An 11086-nucleotide genomic window follows, 5' to 3' on the forward strand; every position below is an offset into this window, starting at 1 on the left:
GGAGTTCGTGTTTGACAAACTCCCAGACCATATACTCTTATGGCTACCCTGCACTTACAATGTCTAAGGTTTTGTTTAGACACTGTAGGGGTACCATGCTCATGCATTGGTACCCTCACCTATGGTATAGTGCACCCTGCCTTAGGGCTGTAAGGCCTGCTAGAGGGGTGACTGACCTATACTTGCATAGGCAGTGAGAGGCTGGCATGGCACCCTGAGGGGAGTGCCATGTCGACTTACTCGTTTTGTTCTCACTAGCACACACAAGCTGGCAAGCAGTGTGTCTGTGCTGAGTGAGAGGTCTCCAGGGTGGCATAAGACATGCTGCAGCCCTTAGAGACCTTCCTTGGCATCAGGGCCCTTGGTACGAGGAGTACCAGTTACAAGGGACTTATCTGGATGCCAGGGTCTGCCAATTGTGGATACAAAAGTACAGGTTAGGGAAAGAACACTGGTGCTGGGGCCTGGTTAGCAGGCCTCAGCACACTTTCAATTGTAAACATAGCATCAGCAAAGGCAAAAAGTCAGGGGGCAACCATGCCAAGGAGGCATTTCCTTACACACGTTGACAGTGCTCACCTAATAGCACGTTGACAGTGCGCCACCTAATAGCACGCTGACAGTGTGCCACCTAATAGCACGCTGACAGTGTGCCACCTAATAGCACGCTGACAGTGTGCCACCTTACAGCTTCTTTGCCTTTGCGCCCAAGTTTATAATGCGGTGCGGGCGCAGAGGCAAAGGATTCCCTCTTCTGGGGCCATGCCCTGATGCAAATATTTGAACAACCGCTAGGGACAGCGTAATACTTGTGACAGCACTATTTTGTATTCGAGAAGAATCCGCACAAGCATCTCCAGCCCTTTCTGTAATACGAAAGTGCCCCAGGGTTGGCAAAGCAGATGCACTTGCCCATGGCGTCCCCGGGGGCAATTTGTACAATATGGTACTTGGTGTCATTTTCCAACACCAAGACACAGCAGTGCCCAAGTGTTGGCTGTTTTCTGCTTGGAGCACCAAACTACAGGCGGTGAGGGGGCTCTCCTATTCTCTCTTCCTGAATGCCCCAAAATAAAGGCCTGCATTAAAGGGTCATCAGCTCTACTTTTGTTGGAGTATCATCCTGGCTGAGAGCTATCTAAAGCCTACCACCTAGACGCCAATACAGTGGAAAAAAATAAAGGCACACAGACTGTTATCACTTCAAAAGTATGATTTGGAAGCAGGCTGTGACCCAGAACGTTTTTTTTTTTTTTTTTTTTTTTAGTGATGGGTGCGTGTGTATGAATGTTTGTGCGCGCGTGCACCTGCGCCTCCGGAATGAAAGAAGGACACGTCAAACAGCATCAATTCAAATGTTATTGGCTTTGTCACAGGTTGATACAACCATGGGAAAACATGACTCCTGATAATGCCGATGACTTGTTGACAAAATGGTGCGTCTAAAAGGCCAGCAAGGCCGGAGGAGAGTCAGTCTGACATAAGGAGCAGGCGCCTGCCTGTCAAGAAGCCGTTAATGGCACAGACAGAAAGAACCAACACTGCCAATCAACGCCCCCAGCACAAAAATCTACAAGTCTTGCCCAGGAGCCGCCACTGTGTTCGAACTACACGACCCTCATACACTTGTAGACACTTCTCACATACGACCTGTTGGACTGGGACTCCGGAGAACTCTGTCATGGAAGACCTCGGGTTTCCATACTCGAGCTATATCTGGCGCTGTATCGCAAACAATAACTCCGCAAGAACCCTCACTGTACGTCAGTTACAAGGATGTAGACCTCTGTAGCCCGGGTGCAGGGGCCTCCATCCTTTATGAAGGCCTCAGCACCTAAGGCCTGCAGACGCCTTTGGGCTAGGTAGTTTCAGGGGATCCTCGCCAAACCGTGCAGGGGATTATTCCGTCACGGGTACACGAGGCATTATTACACGAAGTGGGAACTCTGGACTGGAAACTGCACACGTCGCAGCGACCATTTGGATGCAATCCTCGAGTGCGCACCCAAGCACCAGATACTCTCGCTGGGCACCGTCCAGGCAGGACCAGTGGGAGCGCCAATGACCGCTCCGGTAACTCACCTTGAGCTGAGACTTGGAAACTTTGCCACTTTTCTCGACATCCAGTGCGGTGAAGGCGTACCAGATGGACTTCAGCAGCTCGCTCCGCAGGTCCATGGCTGCTGCATCGCTCACGGCTTCAAGTGTCGACCGACAGGACAGATCCGGTGGCAGGAAACGAGCAGCGGTGCTGCTGCAAGCCGGGGTGGAAACCACGCGAGGGAAGCAGCACATACACGCGCGCCCTCTGCTGGACGCGCGATGAAAAACACCCGCACCCCGCGAATAGGCTTCTCGGGCATAATGCGTTCAGCATTTGTTCACCTTGGGATACACATTGTGCCCGAATTACACAGTATTGGACTCCTTTCAGTCCTAGAGAATGGACCGCCCTGTACTATCACCGCATCAATTACGTGGCTCTTCACTGAAAATGTGAGGCACAATATCCAAAATCAAGAACTTGGACGATGCTGCCCATGTTAGATGTAGGGGTGTTGTAATTGTCTACAGTTGCTGCAGCCTTACAGCCAGTGCCCGATCCCAGCCCCTTCAAGAACGGCATAAGGGGGCTCACATACTTCCATAAAGCACAGATATTCACGGTTCTCCTGGGACTGCATAGCCACCCGCGCCCATCACACACACTCTCTGAAGGGTAGACGCCCAGACCCACTGGTGCAGGGCCTGCAGGTGCTTGCGTATACACTGTGTGATTTATGCATTTTTGCGTCAGCCACTGAGTGTCGGAGCGCGAAGGAGAGCAATTTAACTAAATCGGGTATCTTCACGTCCGGGAAAGAAACTTTCCACTTTTACTGACGTGCTCATCTCATCACGTGGCGAAGGGGATGCGGATGGGCTCGTTCTGCTGTTGCTCAGTGAAAGAAACTCTCAGCCGGGGAGATTGTTCTGGGTAAGAGCAGACTTCGCTGTGCCATCAGGTTGTGGTACTGAGATGATTTGCTACAGCGGCAAGTTTTGTTGTGTTCTTCGCTATGAGCGTGCACAGTGCTGTGTAGTAAAATACTGCACATTGTACGGAATCGTTGGGTGTGTGGTTGCTTTTGCTCCTGGCTGGCCTGTGTTGCAGTGAAGCTGCATGTGCACAGACGTGAAGGTAGATGCGCCCATGGCCTTTTCCATACCGGGTTTCACGTGTTCCGCGAAATTGTCAAAAGTTGTTCCATTAGGTGATTGATTGGCCAGCAGAGGTGCCGGGGGCAACCAGAACGTGAATGGAGGACACGCGACGTATATGCATGCTACTGCCTCAACGTGTGTCTCCACTGCGGCCTGGTAACCTGGGTGGGACCGCCCCTGTGCAGTCAAAGTTGTGCTACGTTTCTGCTTGTACCGGGGGACGCACAGTAACAGATGCTTGCAGGGTTCATGAAAAGTACCACGTTGGGCTCAACCGGCTGCAGACTGTGTCTTGATAAAGAAGCGAGGTGGTTCAGTGGTGGAAGGAGCGCAGCAGTGAAATAAGAGCATCTCATAGGACAGAAAGTACAGAACAAAAGTAGGGTGCTTTGTTAGTAGCCATGCTGACGAGACCCCAAACATGCCGGGAGTTTTCACACACTACGTTTTATGTAGAGGGTTCCAAACAGCCCTCAAACCAGGCCCGTGAAAACTTAAACAAAACATCAGTAGTAGCCTTGTGGAAGACTTTGCGTCACAACGATCGTGTCTGTTTATTTGTTGACTTGGGTTTAAGCCGATGTTGTGAAGCCGACTGTTCTTAAAATATTATATTCTAGCCAAACAAGCGGATATTGACTTACAATATTAAAATTTGCGGTGCGGTTATAAGAATTTTATGGTAAAGTTAAATATGCAGAAATAACATGGAAAACGTTGAACCATCGCCATGTCAATAAAAAAAAACTTTATTTCAATTACTAATAAATCATAAAAAGCACAGCTAGCTAAAACTGTTTAAAAAACATATCATTGCAACAGCATAACATGGATGTCAATTCACTAAAATACTAGGGGTAGCAGAAATGGCATCACATGCCCTTTAACCGTAATGACATCACAAGTAGTGACATCATATAAACTTTGATTTGCAATTTTTGCAGAAGGTGATGTCACACGACATTAATCCTGATGACATCATACCAAGTGACACCATGGAAGATCCATAATAAATGGATGACTAATATAACACAACACGTACACATCTATTTTACATACCACCTATATTAGGGTGCTGACCTGATCTTTGAAATTTCTGGAGCGAGACACTAGCTCTAAATTGTAGCAAGTAGGTGAAGTAAGTGAGCCAGAGCTCTTAACATGGTTCAGGCTCTGCCCCCAGTAAAAAGAAAATAAAAAAATCTAAGAAATGAGTCTATATGCATTGCATTTTGAAGTACACATAAATTTGATAAAAACCATAGGCTTTGAGGGGACACTCCTCAAATATTCAGATCATTTCATAGTGTTCCAAGCGAAGCGCCTGTATGTCAAAAATGACCTCGTCGTCCCAGGCCTAGTATTTTGTCATAGGTGCTCCTGAAGCCCAAATGTACTTACAATATGCTGAAGTAGAGTTTTGCCATTAATGCTATCCATATATTATGGGTGATCCTTATGTCATGGGCCTCAATATGTTAGGACCAGCATTTTGTGATGATTGCCAGCTCCCCTATGACACGGTAGACCTCCTTAATGACAATAATTACCTCTAATGTGCTAGTGCCAGCATGTTGCCATGGGTGCCACCATGCCAAGTGGTATGTCAGCTCCAGCATTTTTCCACAGATGCACTGTATGCCAAGAATTACCCCTAGTATGCCCATACCAGTATTTTACCATTATGCCAAGAACTACCTCCGGTACTAATTTTAAATTTATTTTATTTGATTGATTTAGACCTCAACAGAGGCCAACAGACGCCAATACCCTCGACCCCCCCTCTAGATACTCCACTACAAAGGCACAGCCAAGAAAGGAAACTGGTTCACCCCGCACTCAAAGAATCTAAGGAGGTCTGCAGACATCTAGAGAGGAAATGGTGCACAGAGAAGACCCCCGCAAATCACAAAACCTTCAAAAACACAGTCAAACTGCCCCCACAAGCTCATTAGGACCACCAAAAAACTCACCCTGCAACAACACATCAATAAAAATGCCCACAACAGCAAGGAACTTTTTGCCATCATCAAAGAGTTCACCAACCTCAACTCCAACTCCACCGACATCCCCCCATCGCAAGAACTCTGCAAAAACCTTGCAAACGACTTTAACCGCAAGACCGCAGACATTTATGACAGCTTCACCACCCAGGGCCCTTCCACGACTCTCACCACCTGCCCGTCGACCGAAGCATCACCACGCCCCCGCCCTCCTTCGCTGGAGCAACATCATCGACAACGAGACTCGCAACACCATGGCAACCATCCACTCAGGAGCACCCATCGACCCCTGCCCTGACCACATCTTCAACAAAGCCAGTAACATCGCACCCAAACTCCAGCATACCATCAACCGCTCCTTCAAAACTGCCACCTTCCCAGAGAGTTGGAAACATGCAGAGATCAAACCTCCTCTGAAAACACCTACCGTCGACCTGACAGACCTCAAGAACTACCGGCCCATCTCCCTGCTCCCCTTTCTGGCCAAAGTCATTGAGAAAGCAGTCAAACATCTCACCACCTTCCTGGAAGCCAACAACATCCTGGACCCCTCTCAGCCAGGATTCAGAAGCAACCATAGTACCAAGACTGCCCTCCTCCCCACCACAGACGACATCCGCACCCTTCTCGACCGAGGGTAGACAGTCGCCCTCATCCTCCTGGACCATTCTGCCTCCTTCAACTCAGTCTCACACGGCACGATATGCACCCGTCCCCACGAAGTCAGCATCCGAAACTCAGCTCTGCAATGGCTCTCCTCGTTCCTCACCAGCAGAGCACAGAAGGTCCGACTCCCCCTCTTTCTCTCAGATGCCACCAAGATCAGCTGCGGCGTCCCCCAAGGATCCCGCCGAGTGTCTCTCTCTTCAGCCTCTACATGACCCCACTGGCCGCCATCGTCAGAAGCCACGCACTCAACATAATCTCCTATGCCAGCTACACCCAACTGATAGTCTCCCTCACCAACAACCCGACCACCACCAAGAACAATCTCCACAAAGGAATGAAAGCAGTCACCACCTGGATGAAGGCTAGTTGCCTCAAACTGAACTCGGACAAAACAGAAGTCCTCATCCTCTGCTCCACACCCTCCGCCTGGAACGATTCCTGGTGGCCCATGGAAACTGACCACACCTGCAACCTCAGCGTCATCTTAGACTCATCGCTCTCAATGGACCGACAGGTGAGCACTGTCTCATCGGGTTACTTCTACACCCTGCGCGTGCTTCGTAAAATCTACAAGTGGATCCCTCACGAAGCCAGAAGAACAGTCACCCAGGCCTTCATCAGCAGCCGCCTCAACTACGGCTATGCACTCTACGCCAGAACCACCGCGAGACACGAAAAAGGCTAGAACGCCTCCACCCGTCTCATCAAGAATGCCCCTCAACACAGCCACACCTCTGCCCTTCTGAGAGACCTACACTGGCTGCTTATCGACAAGAGAATCACCTTCACGCTCCTGACCCACTCCTACAAGGCCCTACACGACGTCAGACCAGCCTACATCAACCATAGACTCTCCTTCTACACTCCTGCCAGACAACTCTGCTCTGCCAACCAGGCCCTTGCTAATGTCCTCCCCATCCAGAAAGCCGGAGGAAGATCCTTCTCCTACATCGCTGCGAAGACCTGGAACACCCACCCTATCTACCTCATGCAATCCCCCACTCTGTCACAGTTCAGGAAGGACCTCAAGACCTGTCTCCAACTGATTCTCAGCACTCCACTCCCCTTCTCCCCCCCCTCTCCCAGCGCCTTGAGACCCTCACTGGTGAGTAGCCGCAATTTACAAATCTCTGATTAATTGATTGAACAATACAACAAAAAAACATAAAATATCACGTAAAGAAAAAGGTTAAAAGACATAGCCAGCACTGCAAATGCCTATAGTCGATACAAAGATGAAAATGTTTAAAAAAATGTATGTAATAAATTTCACACAAATTCACCCGGAGGGGACTTTGCTAAAGCAATCAGGTCATTGATTTTAAACACAACATATTTAAACCACAAAAACGGAACCTAGCCTCTACCACTTTCCTACCAGGACAGGAATATAACACATGTTGGACATCTTGAATCCCTCCCCGGCAGAGGTCCCATATTCCTGCCTTTTCACTGCAGTTCTTCTAGTGTGTAGTATCACTATTTAGTGGTAGAAGATCTAAGCGTAACATGATTATACACTCCCTAGTGCAAAGTCCCATTGAACCTTTACCATAAGCAGGATCACAAGACCGCCCTCGGCATGGCCTCTCCTAACCTTAGAAGCATGGGCATCTTAAACATAATAGTTGTTCCAATCTACTTTAGCTGTAGACAGAGTTTCTTGTAGACAGATAATTGCCATGGAAAATCTTTGCAGACCACTCAACTTTAAGCTCTTCAGCTGATTCTCAGCACTCCACTCCCCTCCCCTGCCCTCCCTCCCTCGCTCCCAGCACCTTGAGACCCTCACCGGTGAGTAGCTGTGCTTTACAAATCTCTGATTAATTGATTGAACAATACAACAAAAAAACATAAAATATCACATAAAGAAAAAGGCTAAAAGACATAGCCAGCACTGCAAATGCCTATAGTTGATACAAAGATGAAAATGTTTTTAAAAATGTATATAATAAATGTCACACAAATTCACCAGGAGGGGACTTTGATAGAGCAATCAGGTCATTGGTTTTAAACACACCATATTTAAACCACAAAGGTTTTATAAAAACGGATCCCAGCATCTACCGCTTTCCTACCAGGACAGGTATATAACACATGTTGGACATCTTGAATCCCTCCCCGGCAGAGGTCACATATTCCTGCCTTATCACTGCAGTTCTTCTAGTGTGTAGTATCACTATTTAGTGGTAGAAGATCTAAGCGTAACGTGATTATACACTCCCTAGTGCAAAGTCCCATTGAACCTTTACCATAAGCAGGATCACAAGACCGCCCTCGGCATGGCCTCTCCTAACCTTAGAAGCATGGGCATCTTTAACATAATAGTTATTCCAGTCTACTTTAGCTGTAGACCAAGTTTTGTACACAGATCATTGCCATGGAAAATCTTTGCAGACCACTCAACACTGAGTTTCCAGACCAGTGATATTCCAAGATATAATAGAGATTTTATTGTTAAAAGGGAAGTTTGAAGCCACCATTTGATTTATTTTTGTTTAAATTCCCTGGAAGCCAAGACCAAGCAGCTATCTCATGTGTTTCCTCCTCCTCACTGGGCAGGCTGTGGTTCCAAATCTGCCTGTCTCCATCCCTTGTATAGACTGTCAAAGTATCTGCAAGTCTTGTATTAAACCTGTCACCGTCACTACTGAGCAGCGGTAACAGATGCTTAACTCCCCGGTTGGCAGCATACTATCTGAAAGAGGCTGCTGAAGATTTATGTTGGATGCCCACTACATCAAAACCATTTATATGGAGCCTTTCACTTTCTAGAAGAACTAGTGATAGGATTACGCTGGACCAGAATTCCACCCAAGCTCTAGATATATCTTGTTTATTTGGAAAATACACTATTTTTATTTCAGAGGAGGTTAAGGAATCAAGGCGCAGGAAATTTTGCAGGAGTTTTAAAATTCTTAGGCGATTTAGGGGGGTCATATCAATTCCCAAAGAGATCTGTTATCTCAAGGATAAGAAAATGGTCTGTTACTGCATATGCCAACGTTGATCCTCTTCTAGGACTGTTTTCCAGTGTTGTTCATGTAGGTAAGCAGATCTCCTAAGGAGGCCTTGAGCTCACAAAATTAGGAGCCTGGGGATTTAATTGCACCTTCTTCTCCCTGCTGGGAGAATAAAAAAGCAAACTAGATGCTTGCAGACTCTCTAAATTTGCCAAAGACACAACTTCTTTCTTTGCCTCGTGACTAGAGGTGCTATGGACAGGTCACATTTTACTGTGCGGGGCTTACGTTCGGAGATTCTATGATTAGTTTTGCTCTTTTTCCCCTGCCGGTTTCTTCATTTTCCCCTTATTTCTGGTGACAGATTTTTTGTTGGTGACATGTAGAGGTGGAGAAGACGAGGGATATTTTAGAGAACTAGCTCCCGTTTAGAGTTGAATATTGGATAGCAGCGAGCTGCTCTGAACGGATGTATGAAGGAACAACACAGCCACATGTCACACATGCCTTTGCACCGTGTTGTGTACAACAACTGCGTCTTTACCACACATGCCTTTAACACGCATACATTTACAACGAAGTTCGTTGTTAAAGCATGTTTGGTAAAGGAACATGTGTGGTAAATTCTCCCCCGCCCGCACCCTACACCATACTCCACCTACCCAAGCCCTTAAAACTGCCCCTTCTACCCCCCCTGCCCGGAGCCCTACCTCCCTGCCCTACGCTGCCCTGTTCTAAAACATACCCCACCCTGTACTAAAAACTACCCAACCCCCAACACTCCGCCCAAACCCCTAAAAACTACCCTCCCCTGTCCTAAAACTTACCCTGCCCTATCCTAAAAACTACCCTGACCCCCTCGCCCTAAACCATAAAACCTACCTGTCCTAAAAACTACCCCAACCCCTGCCCGGAAGCCCAAAACCTACCGACTTGTCTTAAAAGTTACCCCGACCCGCCCTAAAAGCCAGCCTGCCTTGTCATAAAAACTACCCCCCCCTGTCCTAAACATAACCCCCAGGCCCCACCCTAAACCCTACCCTGTCCTAAAATCTATCCTGTCCTGTGCTAAAAACTACCCCGATACTCCACCCTAAACCCTAAAACCTACCTTGTCCTAAAAACGACCCCGACCCCCTCCCCTGAACCATAAAACCTACCCACCCTGTCCTAAAAACTACCCGACACCCCACCTTCGCCCTAAAAACTTCCCTGCTCTGTCCGAAAACTTACCCCGCCCTGTCCTAATCTACCCCGACCCTCCACCCTCAACTCTTAAATCTACCCTGTCCTAAAAACTACCCCACACTGTCATAAAAACTGCCCCTAACCCTCTCCCTAAAATCTACTCTGTCCTAAAACCTACCCCGCCCTGTCCTAAAAACTACCCAAGCCCCGCCCTAAAACACACCCTGCCCTAAAACTACCCATACCCACCTTAAATGCTACCCTGCACTAAAACCTATCCCCCCTGTCCTGAAAACTACCCCACACCATGCCCCGCCCTAAACCCTAAAACCTACTCTGTCGTAAAAACAACCCCACCTCCCGCTCCAAAACCCTAAAAGCTACTTTGCCCTAAAACCTACCCTGCCTTGTCCTAAAATCTACCGCAACCCCCCACCCTAAATCCTAAAACTTATCCTGTCTTAAAAACTAGCCCACCCTGTCCTAAAAACTACCCCGACCTCTGCCCCCACCCTGAACCCTAAAATCTACCCCACCCTGTCCGAAAGACTACCCCAACCCCCCTGCCTTCGCCCTAAACCCTAAAAGCTACCCTGCCCTGTCCTAAAACCTAACCCACCCTGTCTTAAAAACTACAACACCCCACCCTAAACCCTACCCTGTCCTAAAAACTACCCCACCCTAAACCCTAATAGATACCCTGCCCTGTCCACAAACCTGCCCCACTCTGTCCTAAAACCTACCCAGTTTTGTCTTAAAAACTATCCTGACCCCCATCCTCCTGTGAACCCTAAACCATAAAAACTACCCTGTCCTAAAACCTACCCGACCCCGAATCCTAACACCTTCCCCAGCCTGTCCTAAATACTACCCAGACCCTCTGACCCTGCCCTAAAAACTACTCACCCTACCCCCAAACCTAGCCCCACTTACCTCTCTCTCCACTGGTCGCTACTGCTTCCAGTTTAGCCCGGAATGCTTTCTCTATCGTTACCACGCATGGTAAAGTGCTAAAGGCATGCGTGCTAAAGGCATGCATAGTAAACTCATATGCGTGGT

The 11086-nt window shown here is 48.1% G+C and overlaps 1 protein-coding gene across 1 annotated transcript in view; it reads right to left on the minus strand.

The window, feature by feature from the left end:
• The window catches only part of DEF6 (DEF6 guanine nucleotide exchange factor), a 232305-nt gene extending 230037 nt beyond the window's left edge, over positions 1-2268 (minus strand). Inside the window, exon 1 of the mRNA XM_069238802.1 lies at positions 2083-2268. Within this exon, the coding sequence (XP_069094903.1) occupies positions 2083-2178 (96 nt within the window). The 5' untranslated portion in view covers positions 2179-2268. The remainder of the gene's footprint in view (positions 1-2082) is intronic.
• Between the last annotated feature and the right edge of the window lie 8818 nt (positions 2269-11086).

This window comes from Pleurodeles waltl, chromosome 6, assembly GCF_031143425.1.
Source record: "Pleurodeles waltl isolate 20211129_DDA chromosome 6, aPleWal1.hap1.20221129, whole genome shotgun sequence".
In the NCBI taxonomy this organism is placed as follows: Eukaryota; Metazoa; Chordata; class Amphibia; order Caudata; family Salamandridae; genus Pleurodeles; species Pleurodeles waltl.